Raw genomic sequence first — 20148 nt, 5'->3', positions numbered from 1 at the left:
CTTGTTTGCACTAAATTGCATGACCACTATGGACAAATGGAATATCTTGCAAATGAGGCTTCAGTTTGGATGGAAATCAGTCTGCATCCAAGTTTTTGGATAGTGGTTGTAATTCAGCTATTCAAGTTTTACAAGCAGTCAAAATACTGATGTGAAAACTTTCAGGTTCCCATGTGCCTCAGCCAAGAGTCTTGCAGCTTTACTGATACCTCTGGTCTTTCTCTTGAAATGTTAAAAACCATTCCAACCAGGTGTTTTGAAATGGCTTACTGAAATACAAATTGGAGCACTCAAATTTGAGCTTGTTGACAAAACATTATGAAATGCAAGGTACAAAAAATTGGGTTAAGTAAAAAGGTAAAATCACCATAGTCCTCCCTGAATACGAAGGCTGTGCTCATTTGGAGACCCAGCTGGTAATGTTTTAAACTGAGTCGTCATGCCTCAGGTGAGGGAAGGAGTGGAGGGGAGAATCCTTCATGATGACCTGAGCCAGTGTAGCAACTGAACCCATGCTGTTGGCATAATGCTGCATTGCAATCCAGCCATGTGAGCTAACCAACCCCCATAAAATTTGGAAAAGACACTGACCTAAACTATGGAAGCTTGTAGAATTCTGACGTTAAGATACCTGAGCTTTTGTGGATGTTGTACTTATTAATAGTTTGCTAGCGTTAACTTTATAAATGGATACATTTTTGTCAATTTCTGCTTTTAATACATTCTTTATATTGCCTATTTACATTTCTTCCCAACTATTAAAAGTACTCTTTGCTTTGTTATGGAGCAATACTTAGGCAATTTGATCTTTTCCTTTTGCTTATCCATTTCTACAGCAAGTTGTCAGAAATCCTCATCTATTTTCCTTTCTCTCTTTTTCCCCCCCCACCCCTTGTTCCCACCAGCATTCACATCCAGAAGATCAACTGCCTCTTCCCAGGCACACATTCCCCTCCCTTGTCCATGTTCCATAGGGACTGTTCCCTCTGGGACCTCTGGTCCACTTTTTCCTCCATTCCCAACAACCCCATGGCACCTTCACCTACAGCCACCAAAGGTGTAACATCTGCCCATCTATCACACCTTTCTTTGTTATCCAAGGGCCCAGAGATAACTCCCAGGTGAAACAGCACTTCAACTGCACTTTGCACAATGCCCCTGGTCCAGGAACTCTCCACATATGTTTGGAACACTACCCACACCCTCCACCACCAACAAGACTTTTGTTTCCCTGGACCCTCAATCCCTCTTCACTGTGGACATCCAGTCCTTAAATGCTTCCATCTGCCATGACTAGGGCCCTCAAGCCCTCGGTTTCTTCCTCTCCTGACATCCCCACCAGTACCGCTCCACTGACACTTATTCATTTAGCTGAACCATTCCTTGCCCTCCATATTTTCTCCTCTTTGAATCTCCCACTTCCTCCAGATGAGAGATAGCCATGGACCCCAGCTTTGCCTATCTTTGTTGTTTGTAGAACAGTCCATCTTCAGCAGTTACTGGCCTCATTCCCAACATTATCCTCCACTACACTGACTGTATTGGTGCCACCTTGTGCTCCCACAAGGTCAGTTTATCAACTTCAATGCATTCCACCCTGACCTTGAGTTTACCTGGACTATCTCAGACATGTCCCTCCCCTCCCTGAACCTCTCCATCTCCATAAACTGTGACCGATACAACACTGACAGCTTCTACAAACCCACTGACTCCCACCTATATGAATTACATCACTTTCCACCCTGCCACCTGCAAAAATCCTATTCCTAATTCCTCCATCTGTCACATCTCCTCTCAGGAGGACAAGTTCCACTCCAGAACACACCAGATGGCCTCCTTTTAAAGACTGCAATTTTCTCTCCCATGTGGTCGATGCCCTCCAGCACATCTCCTCCACTTCCAGCACCACTGTCCTCAAACCCTATGCATTCAACTGCAACAAGGACAGAACCCCCCCAGTCCTCACCTTCTACCCCACCAACGTCCTGAAATGGTGGAGGATGATGTGATGTATACAATCACCTACAAATGGACCCCCATCAGAGATTCCTCCCCACCCCGTCCACGTTTCGTAAAGACCATTCAGTCAGTGACTTTCTTCAGGTCCACGCCCCACCCTCCACACTTTTTTTCTTCTTCCCACAATCTCCAGTCCACTCCATTTTGCTCTCAATATGGTCATTTTCTATATTGGGGGAAACAAAGTGTAGACAAGTGTACTACTCTGCAGAACATCTCTGCTGCCTGCCACTTTAACACCTCATCCTGTTCCCTTCCCAACATCATCTGTTTTGGGCTTGCTACAGCACTCCAGTGAAGCTCAGCACAAGCTGGAAGAATAACACTGCAGTTTCTGCTTGGGAATCCTGCAGCCCTCTGGGCTTAGTATAGAGTTCAATAATTTTAAGGCCTGAACTCTCCAAATCCATCCCCTGACCCCATGTACCAAACCTTGTTATCATAGTGTCTGCCATTACACACTACCTATTGTTGGCCTCTAACAGTCTCTATATTTAACAGCTATTTACCCTCCTAGCCAGATTGTTATCTACTCCTTTGTCTCTCCAACTGTTCCCTCTTTTTGGGCTCTATCCCCGCATCTCATTTACTCCATTTACAAGGGATCACTTGTATGACATGAGCCCAAGATTCCAGTTGAGGCCATAGCCAAGTTTGGCATCCGTGGCAATCAGCCACTCTGCCTGGATGCCTGTCCCAAAGTCCACCTTGGAGGATGGTTGCCTGAGGCAGAGTGTCCCAGACTGTTTTTGTTTCCAGACTGGGAAGGAACATGTCTGCCTGGTGACTGTTGTGCAGTGTCCACTCATAGTTGTCATAGCATCTACTTTGTCTCGCCAGTGTACCATGCCTTGGGGAATCCTTGCCTGCAGCCATGACCAACAATGTAGGCTGAGTCACAGGAGTACCTGTCATGTAGACAGTGGATGGTGTCCCCACAGTTAATGGTAGTATCCATGTTGACACTGACGTGTCTTGCAGTAATTGCCATGACAGGGCTGTACAGCGTGGTCTATGTTGTCCTGAAGGCTGGGCAGTTTGCAGCAAGCTGTTTAAGGTTTAGTCGTTTAAAGGTCCACTTCTGTTTTTTAAACAACCACACGTGCACAAGTTTTTATGGGGTGAATTTGTATTTGCAGAAATATTTTGCAGATCTGTTCTATTTTGCTCAAAAATACAACCTGCAAGCTGTCAATGCAGGCAGTGAATTCATATGATTCTAAACTCCATTTGAGAAATAGAACCTTTTTTAAGGCATTGTCCGTCCGTCCTTTTTTTTTTTTAAACCTTAAATTACCTTGAATGTGATTTGAAAGTTCTTTTGATTTGCGTATTAAAGAACCGAAATGAGAAAATGTTAAGGCTTCCATCCTTTAGAATGCAATCTAGGTTTGTTTGTATCCGAGTCACTGTAATCCTTTGCTATAAGTTGTCTTCTGGTCCTGTTGCACAACCACTTGACGAAGCAGCGTGTTCAAAGCTGGTGCTTCCAAATAAACCTGTTGGACTATAACTTATTGTTTAAAAAAAGTCACAACACTATACAAAGCATCATGCCAGGATAGTGCAATCCAGTTGTCTTGTACTCCATTGAGTACACAATGATTGTAGTATCCCATCAATGAAGTGTAGTGCATCTTGCCCAAGCTGCTTTGAAAAGAGCCAAACTTGTAACCTCTAACTTGAACAAGAACAGCAGTTCTGGGGTAACTGCCTCCTAATTTTCCATGTAGTTACAAGCATTCTGACTTGGAAAACCATTATTCTTTTTGTCACTAGATTAAAAATTCTGACTAACTGCATATATCTTAACGGCATTTATTCATAATTATTTAACATGTTTCTGGGATAATTGGAAACGAACTACTATTGCTAGTCTTGCCCCCAAACTGCAACCTTTTTTTTAAAAAAAACTATTTATTGAACCTCTTTAAAACCCTCCCAATCTTATTTCACCCTTTTCACAACACTGACATGGTTCCAAAATCCTGTGACTTTTTTTTAAACTGCTCATGCTGTTAGTTTTGATCACTGTCTCTTTGTGGAAGATACTATTAATGCTCATATTAAGTATTGTGTATAGCTCCAACCTTCTCTTGATGGTCCATGTAATTTCCTTTTTTGATCTTGGTAATTCTCACTGACTTGAGGCTTCTATTTGCAATGCAGCAACTGGACATCGTTTTAAGGTCTCGTAAAATGAAAAGTTATGGTACATCCATAGGTCTGCACGTTTTGAGGAAACAAATTCGCTTAGTGCACATTTTTCTGTCAATCCACATTTGGGTATATTACTCAACTTTAAAATTTGAGTACAAGTCTGTGGCGCAGTTATAAGTTGACATCTTGGTATCTAAGAGCAAAAATGGTGGAGTAATCTGAGGTTATGTTCTGACTATGACTTCAGTGTTTTGATGGTGTGCATTGGGTGACAATTTGCAGGAGTGAAGTTTCAGGGTTTTTAAACTGGGCTATAGAATTCTGGGGATATCCAAGACAGCTAAAATTTGTAGCTTTGGTGGATAAGGACGGTTTATCTGCTGATACTCAATATAAACACTCTCTCCCCACTCAACATTTTCAGATTAGGCACTGTCTTTTTCCAAAAGTTGCTACGGAATGGAATATTTGTTGAGAAGACATTTCAAAATTTTGCGGTCTGAATTTAAAAATTTGTAAACCGGATGACCAGTGCAGGAGTATAGGGATAAGTGAGAATTAGTTTTGAACTTTGAGCTGAGTGAGCACCAATTGATTTGTTTATGCTGATACAGTTTGAGTTGGTCCTAATCTAGTGTGGAGAAAAAGAACCCAGCAAGGAATGCAGATTATGTTCAGAACTGAACCCATTTTTGATCTGGAGCAGAAGATGTTGAAAGGTGGTGATGAAGTTAAAATCAAGGATATAAATACAGTAAATAGGTCTTTCTTTCCTAGTTTAGGAAATTAAGACAAGGGGAATATTTAAGGTGAGAGGCTTTTATAACAATGAGGTGCAATTTTTTTTATGCAAGGCGTTCCCATGGAAGGAACTTCCTGAGGAAGTGGTGGATTTGGGCACAGTTGCATTTAAGACATTTTGGCTAAGTATATGAAAATGGAACAGTTGAAAGGATATGGGGCAGGAGTAGGCAGGTGGGGATGAGTTTAGTTTGGGATGATGATCAGCATGGACTGGTTAAACCAAAGGGTCTGTTTCTACAGTCTCTACATGGATGACTTTCCTCTGGGCATTCATTTGATACACTCCTTTCCCTACTTAGCATTCAGTTGCATATTTGTATTATTCCAAGAATTAAACTGATAATTCCAAATATTCATCACCCCATTGTGATCGAAAGGCTTTTCTTTCTCACCCTCTTTATGTAAAATGCAATTCTCACTGAACTATCAATTTTGAATTGTTTATTTTGCTATTGTTTTAGGGGTCACATCTTTTTCCTCTACATAGAATTTATTTCACCTTTGTAGCTCATCCTGTTTACATTTGTTAATGTTCTGTTCACACTAATCTTCTCTTGAAATTGGCTCCAACCAGTGCATTCTGATGTCCTCTCTATGGGGTGTCGGAAACCTATATTAATGTAGTCCAGCATTCTAGTAGCTGTGTAAAATATGTACAGTTGAACTGTAAGTTCATAATCTTCAAATATAGTTTAGATTTCTAATAAAACTTTTGCCTTAAAGCAGTAAATTCATTTGTGAAACTCATCTGAATTCAGTCTCCATAACTTCATTCTGCATTGTTTACAAACCACTGGTTTCTCCAGCCTCCTGTTTAATGAGCACGGACTCCTAAATTTTCAGATAGTAATGAAATAACTTTTTTTATTTTAAACACCTGTATTTGCAGTAATGGCCAGTTCTAACTAGAATTTATTTTCAGGTACCCATGTTATGGAAGGTTCTGGAAGAATGGTGGTCACAGCTGTTGGTGTAAACTCTCAAACTGGAATCATCTTCACCTTGCTTGGATCTGGAGAGGAAGAGGAGAAAAAAAGTAAGCATGTGGTTGTATTGTTCTCTTAGCCTCTCAATTGGGACAGCACTTTAACACAGTAGCATTGAAATGTTAACCAAGGAATGACTGAGCACAAGAATTCAGTTGGAATACCCAACGCTTCACTTGCCAAGATTCAAAAGCTATCATTCAGCATTTTAGCTGTCCTCCAGATATCGGGAGTAATTGCACTATTCTTTATTGGTCAGCTGAATTTAAACATTATTACAGAAACTTAATAAATAAACTGGCCAAATGTTCTTTTGCCAGTGACTTCTTAAAGAACTTCTTGGCAATCACAGGAAATTGCCATTGATATGTTGAATAACTTTGTTTTGCAATGTTGAGACCAGCATACCAAGTTGAAACCAAGTTACTAAGATCCACAAGCATTTATGAAAGCGCACACTCTTATTTAGAGTACTTGAATGCTGGAAGAAAACAGCCCAGGACTTGAATTTATAATGCAATTTTCACCAACTAGATTAGATTAGTGTGGAAACAGGCCCTTCAGCCCAACAAGTCCACACCCACCCGCCGAAGCGCAACCCACCCGCCGAAGCGCAACCCACCCGCCGAAGCGCAACCCACCCGCCGAAGCGCAACCCACCCGCCGAAGCGCAACCCACCCGCCGAAGCGCAACCCACCCGCCGAAGCGCAACCCACCCATACCACTACATTTACCCCTTACCTAACACGGGCAATTTAGCATGGCCAATTCACCTGACCTGCACATCTTTGGACTGTGGGAGGAAACCACAGCACCCGGAGGAAACCCACACAGACACTGGGATAACGTGCAAACTCCACACAGTCAGTCGCCTGAGGCGGGAATTGAACCCGGGTCTCAGGCGCTGTGAGGCAGCAGTGCTAACCACTGTGCCACCGTGCCGCCCACTAGTGTGGTGTACCTGATTCCTGACTAATGTTTCTCACTCAACCAATTAGAACTGATCACTATCTCGTTTATGGGTGCTTGTAAATTAACTACAAGTTTCTTAATGATGTAAGTTACTAGATTTCAAAAGTCCTTGAATCTTTTTTTAAAAGCATTCTTGAGATCCACATCCTGGGGGTCATACGATACAAAGTCAGTGTGATGCTGGAAAAGCACAGCAGGCCAGACAACATTAGAGGAGCAGGAGAGTTGATGTTTCGGGCATAAGTCCTTCAGGATGTCACAGACTCCCCTCTGCTGCCTGACCTGTGCTTTTCCAGCACCAAACTTTTTTTTTGACCTCCAGCATCATGTCATACAAGTGATCTCCAGCATCTGCAGTCCTCACATTTTTCATACTAATCAAAATTAATGTAGGTTTGCACACTAAGCTGGAAGGTTTGTTTTCAGATGTTTCATCACCCCATAACGTCAGTGAGCCTCCAGATGAAGCACTGGTATAGCCTGCTTTCTATTTGGGTTTCCTTGGGTTGGTGACCACTTCCTGTGACATTAGTTTTGCTTGTTGCCTGTATAGGGTCTTTCAAGTTCAATAGCTGCTGTTTGTGTTGGTGGATTTGTGGGCTACAGTGATTGGGGGAAAAAAAAGCCTTGCGGATGAGAAAGGGCACCACTTTGACTAGGTCAACACATCCATCCTAGGACAAGCCAAACAAATGAGAATTCCTAGAATCATGGCATTCCAACTGGAACTCTATGGAGAAACACTGACTTGGATCCCATTTACCAGCCCCTGATGGGGGATAAAAGGAAATGACATTGGAAATGTCACCACAGGAAATGACCTCACCAACCCAAGGAAACCCAAACCCTTTTAAACAGAAGGGGAGCTATACCACCAGTGCTTCCTCCGGAGGCTCACTGAAGATGTTATCTAGGTGACAATGTCTGAAAACAAACCTTCCAGCTCAGCAAACCTACATCCAGGACCTTGCAGAGTTTTGTGACTGAATTTGGAAAAATATTGCTTGTTGCATACTTTTCTGGTCTACTCATTTACCAATAGATTAACAGTACCCTACACAATAAGGGATGTTTGTTTCTTTGGTTTGTCTGGACAAACCACTTAGAACCATTTTTAATTGCAAATATCTCTATCATGTGTTTGTATACCATTAATTCCAAACTATTGCAAGTTATTTGCAATTAAGTGATTATTGTACACAACTGGGCCATTCTAGAAGAACAGCATTTTTTGAGATGTTAATGACCAGTTAAACTATTGCTTGTGTTGACTATACTGACGCACTCTGTTGGAAAAGTACCACAAGATGTTTTGGATCAGCCTGTGTACTGATAGCACCATTCTCCTTGTATGAAGGATGAGTCTTCCAATGCAGCACTCCAAGCACTGCACAAAAAATGACTTCCCAACTCCTATATTCAATGCTCTCACCAATAAAGGAAAGCATACCAAATGCTGCCTTCACTATCCTATCTACCTGCTACTCTTTTTCAAGGACCATGAACCTGCGCTCCAATGTCTTTTTGTTTAGTCATACTCCCTAGGACCTACCCTGATCTGCCTTTCCAAAATGCACACTTCACATTTAGCTAAAGTAAACTTCATCTGCCAGTCTTCAGCCCATGGACCTGTCTGATCAAGATCCTGTTGTACTGAGAGAACCTTTGCTGTCCACTACACTTCCAATTTTGGTGCCATCTGCAATCTTACTAACCATTTTATACAAATGATAGAGCAGTTGGGTTTCACCAGTTGACCAGCATTATGCCTAGTTGTACTTGAAGGTGGTGGTGAGTTATCTTGAACTGTTACAATCTGCATGCTTTAGGTTGATTTACAATGCCCCTAGGAGACACTGCCAGGATTTTGACCTTGGTGATATTTAAATCAGGGTGAGGAGTGGCTTGGAAAAAACTTGTAAGTGATGATGTTCCCATGTCTTTCTAGATAAACATGGTTGTTGGTTTGGAAGATGTCTCAGCCTTGGTGAATTTCTGTGGTGTCTTGTAGATACAATATTTTAGACTCTCCCCACCCAAAATCTGCCCTATCAAGGTACCTAATCACTTTGCTTTGAGCAAGTGCTGCAGAAGCTCAGCAGGTCTGGCTCTTTCAGTGGAAAGAGAAGCTGTGAACATAGTTTGTCTTCACAAGTGAAAGGGGCAGGAAAGTGGCTTTTTAATGTTGTAGAGATGATAGGAAGGAAGATGTCCAGATCAAAAAGGAATTATGCTGATGGTGGTGGTAAAGGAGAATAGAGCTGTAAACTTGGTGAAAATAAGTGTGAAGAAGATTGGTTTACTTTGAGCAAAGTCAATGAGGACATGTCATTTTTCTGAAGTTGTGGAACTGAGGGTGTAGGGCTCTACCATTCCTCCACTTTGTGCTGAGCTTTGAACCGTAGCAAGCCAGAATGGAAATCTTTCAAAGAAGCCACTTTGCTCCCATGCTAACATCTGGAAAGTTGAGCTCATTTGACAGTGGAGATGTTCTACCACTTCGTCTTGCAGACTGCATTTGGCCTGGCCAATGTGAAGGAGATTGTTTCTGTTGCTCAATGCAGACTTCTACTTTCAGTACAGTAAAACAGTGCTTCACATGGAAGGTGTATTGGGGCCTTGGATAGTGAAGAGGGAGAAGGTGAATGAGCAAATGATGCACCTTTGTGCATTTGCATGGAAAAGTGCCATAGTGCAGAGTGAGGAAGTGTTGAGACTTAGGAGTGGACCAGGATGTCAGCGGGAACAGTCCTTGTGGCCTGACACTGGAGGTGATGGGGAAGTTAATTGACAGAAATGCTAGAGGATGCAACATTGAACTTTCTTTTGGGGTGTGGACAAATCAGCTCAAAGATAGGAAAATATATTTTGGTAGATTGCTTGCCATAAGTCAAATGGCCTGCTTCAATCCAATTCAGGCCACCACCTGCTCTTTGGCTTTCAACCCTCCTTCCTTGAATAACTTTTCCATCCCCCTTATCCACACTTTGCATGCCATCAGTTTTTGTGTTCTGAAGATTCTTCTATTTCCTCCTTCTCCAGTAGGGGCCTGTTAAATGTTCAGGGTCAATGCTTTATTTTTAATGCTCAATCTCTACCCACTGGGAACTTCATGTAGCAAGCATTAATGTTAACAAATGTTTTCCTGCATTTCTGGGCTAATGATTGAACACTTCTTCACAAAGGGGCATCCAGTATTGAATCAGTCACTGTGCACAAATTCCATTTGTGTAGCAATCACGTAACTAGGTTTCAAGCACTTTAAGATATCAGTCTTTAATATTTTAGATGGCCATTCCTAATAGCACTTAATATGTACTTCCATTGTGTATGGTATTTCTTTCTATGGCAGTGTTTGCCAGTTTTGACAGGTGTCAAAGCCAAGTCCAAAACATTTGTGTATGGGACTCAGATTTGCAGGACACCTTTTTAATTTGCTGAGTTATTTTGGTGAAGAATATCAGTACAAAACTCTAGAAATCTGAAGAATTGACTTCGGGCTACACAATACTGATCATGGAGATAAGTGTAGGCCAGCACGATATTTAACTTCAAAACACTCAAGCTGCTGGTTTGGATTGGTAGGACTAATAGTAAAAAGGTTTTGATGTTCTGCTGAAGTGGCACAACCAAGCTCCTGTATAGTTAAAAGTAACAGCTTACTACAACTGCAAAAAGAAAACTGGCTTTATTTAGCTTCAGACAGCTTATTGGCACCTGAATCTTGCTTTGAACCCTGGTGCAATGTTGTCTCTTCACACCATTTGCAAAACAATCATAAACGTGATTTATGGGCTTCTGTAACTTTACAGTAATTCCTCCCTTGTTGGTGGCCCTTTTTTCTTTTTCAATCTACAGTGAAAGTAGTAAAACAAAAATTTGCAGTACCACAGACTGCTTTCTACCAACCAGCCTAACCATTGCATCAGGAAGTAGTTTTGTGATGCTTTTGAGTGAATCAAGTTTTTTTTAATAGCATGCTGCTGATGTTAGTTACCTACTGGATATTCTTTTGTTGTTTTTTAATATGAATTAAGAGCAGAAAGAGGCCATTCATCTCCTTAAGCCTACTCTGCAATAGATTCAATATGATCATGACTGATCTGACTACTCCATGTTCCACCTACTTTCAATAACCTTTCACCCATTGCTCATTTGGAATCTATCTCTATCTGCCTCTATCTTCGAAGAATCTGCTTCCCCTGCCTTTCAAGGAATGGCGTTCTAAAGTTGCTCAGCCCTGAAGAGTTCTTTTATCTGATTTAAAATGAGTGGACCTTTTCAGACATTGTGACAAATGACATGTTTAGGTGGAGTATCTAATACAAAATTGCAACCTCTTGAGCACACCAACAAAAGCACTGAACCAGAAGCCCACTACTCTATTCAATAAGCTCATTCAGTAGAATTATCAATTGAGAATTTAAGTCCAGTTTGGGCTTGACTCTACTCAGTTGGCATGATTTTACATTTAAAATATCTCCAGTAGTTCACTTTTTATGCTATTTAATCAACCTGCCCAGATGTGCTGAGGCACCTTTTGGAATAGATGTCTTGAACCTGGGCCCTCTAAGGTAGGGACATTGCCACTGTCATGAGCTCTTTTAAATGGTTGTCTGAATATTGTAATTTAAGTACTTGAAAAATAAACAAAAGCTCAGTTTGCGTAGCAGCATCCTTAAAACATGCACTTATCCATGATTGTACTGCCTTTGTTACATGCCTTCATTCTCCTGATTTTTATTCTGCCCCACTAATTCTCTTGTTTATCAACCTATAGAGCACTCCCCAGTGTTGTCTTCCCTTTTTTTATTTATCTATTTCATACAGATTCTATGTATCCCAAACTAGGATCATTTGCTATCATACTTATTCCATCTCTATACCAGCAATGTCACCACACCACCCTTCCTGCCTATCCTATCAAAAAGTCTTATACTTCTGAATATTTAGTTCATAACTTTGATTTCCTTGTAGTCATGTCTCTGTAATGGCTGAGTATACCCATTAATTTTGTATTTGTACCATTTTACTTCTGAATATTACATGCAGAGATATTAATTTTGTCTTTTACCTCTATAATGTCACTCCTCGTCCTGACGCTCCAGGGAAAACAGCCCTAGTCTATTCAGCCTCTCCCTGTAGGTCAAAACCTCCAACCCTGGCAACATCCTTGTAAATCTTTTCTGAACCCTTTCAAATTTCACAACATCTTTCCGATAGGAAATAGACCAGAATTGCACTTCCTGTTCTGGGTATCTTTGTACAAATAGCTACCCATAATTCTGTCGTTGTCCTTTGTAAGCTTGCATTCGCATACTTCAAACTCCTTCCCTCCCAGGCACATAAATTTTTATTCATTGGGGACTTAAATAGTCTGCCTCAAATTGTACGTGTGAATCCTTTGAAATGAGAGCATGACTGTACTTAAAATCTGGTAACTTGAGTTAATGTCAAATGTTCAGTTTATTCAAATCAATCCTCATTTGTATTATAAATAGCTCATGGTTTGGAAATATATAAACTGAGTTAATATTGTTTTCCTGTGATTTTTCTTAGACAAAAAGCAAGATGGCGCTGTGGAAAATCGAAACAAAGGTAAACAATTGTTTTTGACCCTTAAGCTCTTTAAAGTCTACATAAAGTTGTTTAATTTTAGAAGGTTTTTTGGTTTTAAGGTGAAATAAATGATCCTAGTGAAGGGATAAAACTAAGCTTTGCCATTTGTGGCAATGTCCTTTTGATTCCTCAAGTTAATCATAACATTTGAAACAACTTTTTAACATAGATTTGCCTTGGCAAACATTACTCTTACTCCAAGACAGGTTTGCCCAGAATGTTCTCTGGATCACACTTTGATCCAAATTGTAACCTTGACATTAGCTTCAGATAGTTGCAAATCCTGAGTAACTGCCCCATTGAAACTTCTCTGAACAAACTTTATAGTTTCCACTTAAGAACCATAATGAGTATTGTTTACTAGATTCATCTGAAGTGGTGAATTTTGAGCTGAGTAAACTGTAGATTCAATGTATGCATGTAATGGAATAGCTGTTTCAAAAATGATTTGGATGCATTTGGCTAAAGGTCTGAGTTGTAAGATTGAGACAATGAATGTTAAGGTTGGGTTTATCCCAAAAATTATGTATTTAATGCAATGCCTGCATGCTGAGCTATCATAATTGTGTAATCAGAGTAAGACTATTGAGCAACCTTGATTTCCATTAGAGTTGTAACTTGAGTTTCTTAACACTCAAAGCCCTCTATTCTTATTGTCTTATCTTAAAAACTGCACTTTTAACAGTTTAAAGTGCTTGTCATGGCCAAATAATTCAGTTCTATTTTGACATGAGAAATGTTTCTTTGGCTGTATATTCACAATGATGTAGTGTGCCACACTAATTTTAATTTTGAATCTGTATTCTATTTGCAGTAATTACTGCAGCATGAATTATAGAAACTTAATTCATATAGTGGAGGCCATTCAGCCCATTGTTTGTACAATACTTAAAACAGGTGTGGTGTAGTGGTCTTCTGGATTCTGTTCCATCATACTTGAGTATTAAAAGATTGTCAGCTTCAGCCATATGGTTTGGGTAGTACGTTCTAAGCCTGACAAAAATTAGAAGCAGGAGTAGACCAATATTCTGTATGTTCACAGCTGATCCCACATCTCAATGCCATATTCCTGCTTTCTACCCCACATCTCTTGGTCCTTTTTTTGGATTTTAAATGTTTATCCATCTTTCTTGAGATTTGAGGCAAGGGTTGGAAAGTTGAGTTCCCTTACCTATATCTTGCAATAATTATTTCAAATCTAACCTACGATAATGGACTCTTGTCCAAGCGGATAATTTTTCTCGATCAAAATCTGTCATCTTGGGTCAGCACCACTCCTTCTCATTCAAAGAGCAAAATTCTAATTTCAAACCTTTTTGATTTAATATCCCTCATTCTTAGTAAACCACATCAGTGCCCTTAACCCTCCTCAATGGTCTTAGGCAATTAGTAAGCTCGCTTTTCATGGCTAGCCTCTAGAATTCCAGACCCCTTTCAACTAGGGGGTCCAACTGTCCTCTTTGAAAGGTCAATGACTATTTTACATTTTTAATCCCCAGCTAAAGCTCAAGATGGAGCAGCTATGGAAATGCAGCCATTGAAAAGTGATGAAGCAGCTGATGATACAACTGAGAAAAAGAAAACAAACGTGCCTAAAAAAGAGAAGTCTGTGCTCCAAGGGAAGCTCACAAAATTGGCAGTTCAAATTGGTAAAGCAGGTATGAACGCACTTTCACTTTCATGAGACCGTAAGTTATAGAGCAGAATTAGACCATTAGGCCCATTGGGTCTACATCATTCTATCATGGCTAATGTTTGTCAACCCTATGCCACCTCCCTGTAATCTTTTAAGACACTTGCTAATCAAGGACCAATCTGTCTTAAAGGCATTCAACAAACACATTAGAAAAGCTAATTTTAGTTCATTGGGAACATGGGTCAATCTTGTGGAAGTAATAGTGAGCTTTGAAGATTTGTAGCTTGGGTTGAGGTTGCATGTAGGTTTGCTCGCTGAGCTGGAAGGTTCATTTCCAGATCTTTTGTCACCCTACTCGTAACCTCTTCAGTGGACCTCTGGGTGAAGCAGTTGATATGTGGAAGTAATTTCCAATTTAGCTGATTGGTATAAACAGAATTTTTAATTTAATTCCATACTTATCAATATGGATAAAACTGAGGTTGTAACAAATACATAGTGACTGTTACACTCAACAACAAAATAGCATAACACCTGAGTCAGTCCCAATTAATGTTTTGCTTTCTTTAAAAATGGGCTTTTTACTTTTAAATTTTATTTCTATAGTTTTATGTAGTCTTAGGTACTAACTCTGTGCATTAACCAGCATGTAAACATTTGAAAGGCTGCCCAGACTATGGTAAGCTTCCCAATTCTCTTGATTTACTTTGAGACTCAACACTGTCCTGGCCTACCCCAAATGTCCAGAATTGGTATGCAGCCCTGCACCATTTCTTCTACTTAATTACCATGGTTTAATCAGTTGTGCCTAGAACTGAATGTTGTATTCCTCTTCTAAAACAACACTTTTGAGGTGTACAAATCCAATTGAGGACCTAATACAGCATTATTGCTTGAGACATTGGAAAACTTAGTGTTGCTTTGACAATTTGTTTGAACTATGCCACTTCAAAATTAATACAGCTAAATATTTTTGAATACTTTAACTTATAACTAGTTGATATGCTCGAAAGTCAGAAACCAGTGAATGGGGTTGGAGCCATTTTGTGTCCTGTACCTGTGACTACTTTTAGACAGTAGCTTTTATAGGCTTTTAAATGAAGTGGTGATGCCAGCTTCTAATTTGTTATAAAATCTGTTGATCTCCTTTTTCTTCCATAGGATTGGTGATGTCTGCTATTACAGTTATCATTCTTATTCTGTATTTTGTGATTGATACGTTCTGGGTCCAGCAACGTCCTTGGTTAACTGAATGTACTCCAATTTATATTCAGTATTTTGTTAAATTTTTCATCGTTGGTGTGACTGTCTTGGTTGTGGCAGTACCAGAAGGTCTCCCACTTGCAGTCACAATCTCTTTGGCTTATTCTGTGAAGGTAAGCTATAATGTAAAAATAACTGAAATTGTGGCTGTTAGTCTGTTTCTCTTGCTTTTATTGTAAGCTCCTCTTCCTTACCCTACCTGAGTTTAAAACCTCAAGTCTATTCCAAAGGCAGCAGCTACTTTCAGTAACATTTTAATGTAAGTTTTCTGACTTTTTATCAGGAATAACTGACTAGTTGACCGACAGCATATGACAGCCAAGCTTGATTTCTGTTCTGTCATCAAAATGTATTTGCTTATAGGGATTCATTGCATTGTTCAGATCTCTCTCCCCACCTCTCCGGGAACAGCCTGCTTTTAGAAAATTTTGAAGTTTCTATTTCTGCAGTACATTCCCAACTGTTTCTGGCATTCCACCAACTCTATAGTTGTCACTGACAGCCATTTTAGAATGCACAAAACCCATCCTTTTTGCAGTTCAAACCTAACTGCATCTTAACTTTTGGAACTATATATTTGAGTGAGCTTAGAATTGACTGCATGTTACTCATTGGTTGCAGTTTTCTTTTCCCCACTAGTGAATGTCCAAAATGTGAATCCTGTCTAGTCTCAACCTACGTAATTGTAAACCCTTTCAAACATTGTTCTGTCAAAAGCTAGCACTATCTTGTATATTAAATGTTACACATTCTTGAACTGGATGCTAATGATCACGTCCTTCCAAATGCAGAAAATGATGAAAGATAATAACTTGGTCAGGCATTTGGATGCCTGCGAAACAATGGGGAATGCAACAGCTATATGTTCGGACAAAACTGGTACCCTCACAATGAACAGAATGACTGTTGTTCAAGCATATTTAGCAGACCGGCACTACAAGATGATTCCAGATCCGGAGTCTGTTCCTGACAATATTATGGACAGACTTGTTGCTGGGGTAGCTGTAAACTCTGCATACACTACAAAGATACTGGTATGTTGGGACTCAAATATTTGTTAATGCATGATTCTTGCACGGGGCATGCAGTGTATAGTGTTAAAACTGAGGTTTCTGTATTTAGATTTTATATTATTGCATTCAGAATGGAAGAGGGCGTGGAGTATATTACTGGGCAGTAATTCAACTGGAAAATTCAAATGTACTAATCAAAGACTGATCATTCATAGCTTGCTAGTAATTCACACCTTCATGCTGATGGTCTTTAATCCTATTAAAATAGGATTAGTTTCTGTTGCAGTACATAATAGTTGTATACTTTGATTTTAAAAAAAAAACTCATTTCAGTTTGATTTGATTTGGATCAAATTCTGCAAGATGTAGTATATTAAATGTTACTGATTTTAACTTTATAGCCTCCTGAGAAAGAAGGTGGCTTGCCACGTCATGTTGGCAATAAGACAGAATGTGCCTTGTTGGGATTTATCTTGGCTTTGAAGAAAGACTACCAGGCAATACGGAATGAAATTCCAGAAGAGAAACTATTCAAAGTCTATACCTTCAACTCTGCAAGAAAATCTATGAGCACAGTTCTGAAGAACCCTGACGGTAGCTTTCGAATGTTTAGCAAGGGTGCCTCTGAGATTGTTCTTAAGAAGTAAGTGTAATCTGTGATGTTAATGCTTTTTGTAGGGGACTTGATAGGGATCTGATCAATGATCCAAAGGGAACATTTAAACTGATGACCTTCTAACTGGTAATTTGGCCTCTATGCCAAGGCTACCACTAGACTTGGGAAGGAAATTTGCCTGCATAATGTAAGCCTGGGAAACTAACTTGAACAAAGTAGTTTTAGAATAAATGAAAGCTGCTTCTGAGGCTAAGGTTTTTATTTAAACACTGGGTTACTTCAACCTTTTTTTTCAGTACTACATGTATTGATGGAACTGAAACTGAGCACAGTATTTGTAGTGAGTGCTATTAATCTTTATTTCTGTTACCATGCATAACACAGGAAGTGCCCACGTGAGCTAAGAACTAGTAACTTTACAAGCAACTCAAATTTATAAATTACATGCAATGTTCCTATCCCTGAGCAGTCATTCTAAATTTTGTGCAATAAAACAATTCAATTTTATGTATTACTTTTGACCTATGCTCATCTCATTTGTTTACCATTTTCCACTCTTAATTGCCTCAAGATTCTTATGAATGCTTTAATTTCCCCACCCTGAATTTCTAATTCATTATCACAAATGATTTGCAACCTAAGTAGAACAACATTAGGTGTTATCTTGCAGATGTTCTATGAACTGAAATGCAGTACTTCAGGGGAAAGCATCTTACTCTGCAAAAACTTTTTTTCTGATTTTGCCCTAGAGTTTCAAAGTAAATACAGAAGATGCCAAGACACAGCAGGTTTAAGAAAACCAAAATGTCAGCATTTCTAATTTTGCCCTCTTAAGTATGCACCCTGAGTATTTGAGTTCCTTACAATACATTAGCATGTTTCTGAGTTTGAGATGGAGAGGGATGAGCAGTTGTAGAGGCCACCATGGCTCCCAATGTTTCTGCTGCTTCTAAGAAACTTTGTCCCCTTTTTTGATTTAAAGATTGCAGAAATTTTCATATCCAGCCAAAGCCACATTCTAGCCTTGTGCATTTTATTCACCTCTGATCATCCACAGAAGTAGATGTTCTCAGCTCCCAGATTTTTGTTTTTCTTGCATGTCTGTCTTTAATTATTCCCCTACCGGAGTTTGACTGCCGACAGCTTAGTAACTGCCTCATCAGCACATGTCCTTTTCCCCCACTGATCCAAACTAATACAAGCCCTCTTGATGCAATCAGCTATTGCATCCAGACAGAAGAATTTTAATCATGACTGATAGTAGAGACTTTGAGGGGACCAGAAGGGAGAGGTTAATTTTAACCACAAGGGAAGTAGGCAACACCTAAGAAGATGGGGATTTAAAAAATTACCAGAAATGATTTTTATTTCTAATAATTCTACGGAACAAAATTATTTGCAGGTATTCTGGTAAATATTATATGCATCCACTAATTTTGAGCAAAGGAAGAGATCTGTTCACAAGCTCTAATTTCTAAGATGCCATTTGCATGTTGTGTTGTAAGATGTTAAATGTAAAGGTTCTTAATAGCTCACTTTAATATACAAATGAACTGAATCCTGTTCATCTTCAGTTGGTTCTAGTTTTAAGTTTTTTAAAAGGAAAAAGCTTTTATAATAACTTTCCTCTCACCAGGTGTTCCAAAATTTTAAACTCTAAGGGAGAGGTCAAAGATTTGAAGATTAGAGATCGTGACGATTTAGTAAAGAAAGTAATAGAGCCAATGGCTTCTGAGGGACTGCGTACCATCTGCATGGCCTTCAGAGAATTTGAAGTTGATTCTGATGTGGATTGGGATAATGAAAATGATGTACTTTCTGATCTCACTTGTATAGCTGTAGTTGGTATTGAAGATCCTGTGAGACCAGAGGTAAGTAAACAGTAAATGTGTTTGAGACAAGGGTAGCATTGGGGTTCTGAATTTTTAAAACCTTATCCAACATTAAGGATTTATCTGTGTTTGCACATTAGAAAAATTATTCCATGGTGACTTAATGTTCATTGTTTAGTCTTAAGAGTTTGATTACTGAAAAGTCTATTTATTTTCTTTGGGGGTTCCTGTGTATTTTTCTTGGACACTATTGAATGTTGAGAATGGAGGCAAGTGGAAATTAATTGGTGAAAAATATCCCTGTCTACTTAACTTTAGATGTTTAGATTGACTAGTGGCTGAACTGACCTCAATGCTAAAAATGAAAGCTGTTTAAAAGTATAATGACCTACTTTATTTTGAACTTTGTTTTAAAACATGGTTTTCATGCCTTTCAAGGACTTGACTACCCAATTTTTGAAGGATAACTATCTATCAATAGTCAACCTGTATATGTAATTTTTCAACTGTTGTCTGCCATTTTTTTCCCAATTGATTTACTTTGTCATGAAGCCCTTACATTTTCAGTCTAACACTTGTCAAAAAGTCTCGTGTTTAAATATTAAAGGCCTACAATGGAATTTGAATTGAGAATGTTCTATAAATTAGTTGCACTGTTTTGACTTGACACTTTATGGGTGTAATGTGGGTAACATTTTGGCTATAGATGCTCAAGGTAACTTACTTTAAAATGTTATAGTTTTCTGGTAGTCAATACCAGTAATTGAGGCCCAAAATGTGCTGGAAATATTAAATCCTACTGGATTTTTAATTTCCAGTTAACTGAAACCTATAGTTACAAGGACACTATTGCTTAGACTCAATTTATCATAACCTAATCTGATTTGATGTCCTCTTGGGACCTTTTTTAGTGTATATGACAGAAGTTCTTGATCAGTAAGGGGATCACATATTATAGGAAGAAGGAAAGAGAATGGGGTTGAGAAATAAAAGCCAGAACCAAATGGCAGAGCAGACCTTGAGCTGAATGACCTATCTTAGCTCTTATATCTTGTGGTTTTGTGGCAGGAAAACAATCCTTTTCATGATCTGTGTGGCGCAGACCCATACTGATGTAATTGGTTCCCTCCTTCAGAAATAGACCGAGCAAGCCATTTATCCTATAATTTGTTTAAACATTTTTGAAGTGAATGTCCTCAGTGTTGCAATTAAAATGCATGATCTAGA

At 39.3% G+C, this 20148-nt stretch overlaps 1 protein-coding gene across 10 annotated transcripts in view; it reads left to right on the top strand.

Annotated features, from left to right (window-relative positions):
* Positions 1–20148, top strand: part of atp2b1a (ATPase plasma membrane Ca2+ transporting 1a) — a 111757-nt gene that overhangs the window by 54461 nt on the left and 37148 nt on the right. For all 10 annotated transcript variants that reach the window (XM_043709908.2, XM_043709906.2, XM_087997042.1 and 7 more), the window contains exons 6-12: positions 5906–6019; positions 12502–12540; positions 14061–14219; positions 15359–15573; positions 16252–16494; positions 16875–17116; positions 18726–18960. In XM_043709908.2, coding sequence (XP_043565843.1) covers positions 5906–6019; positions 12502–12540; positions 14061–14219; positions 15359–15573; positions 16252–16494; positions 16875–17116; positions 18726–18960 — 1247 coding nt within the window. The remainder of the gene's footprint in view (positions 1–5905; positions 6020–12501; positions 12541–14060; positions 14220–15358; positions 15574–16251; positions 16495–16874; positions 17117–18725; positions 18961–20148) is intronic.

Source organism: Chiloscyllium plagiosum, unplaced genomic scaffold (assembly GCF_037043375.1).
Source record: "Chiloscyllium plagiosum isolate Xiang-an unplaced genomic scaffold, Cpla_swu_hap1 HiC_scaffold_19, whole genome shotgun sequence".
NCBI lineage: Eukaryota > Metazoa > Chordata > Chondrichthyes > Orectolobiformes > Hemiscylliidae > Chiloscyllium > Chiloscyllium plagiosum.
Note: the sequence above shows the minus strand (reverse complement) of the source record. Positions and strands in the feature narration are given on the sequence as shown.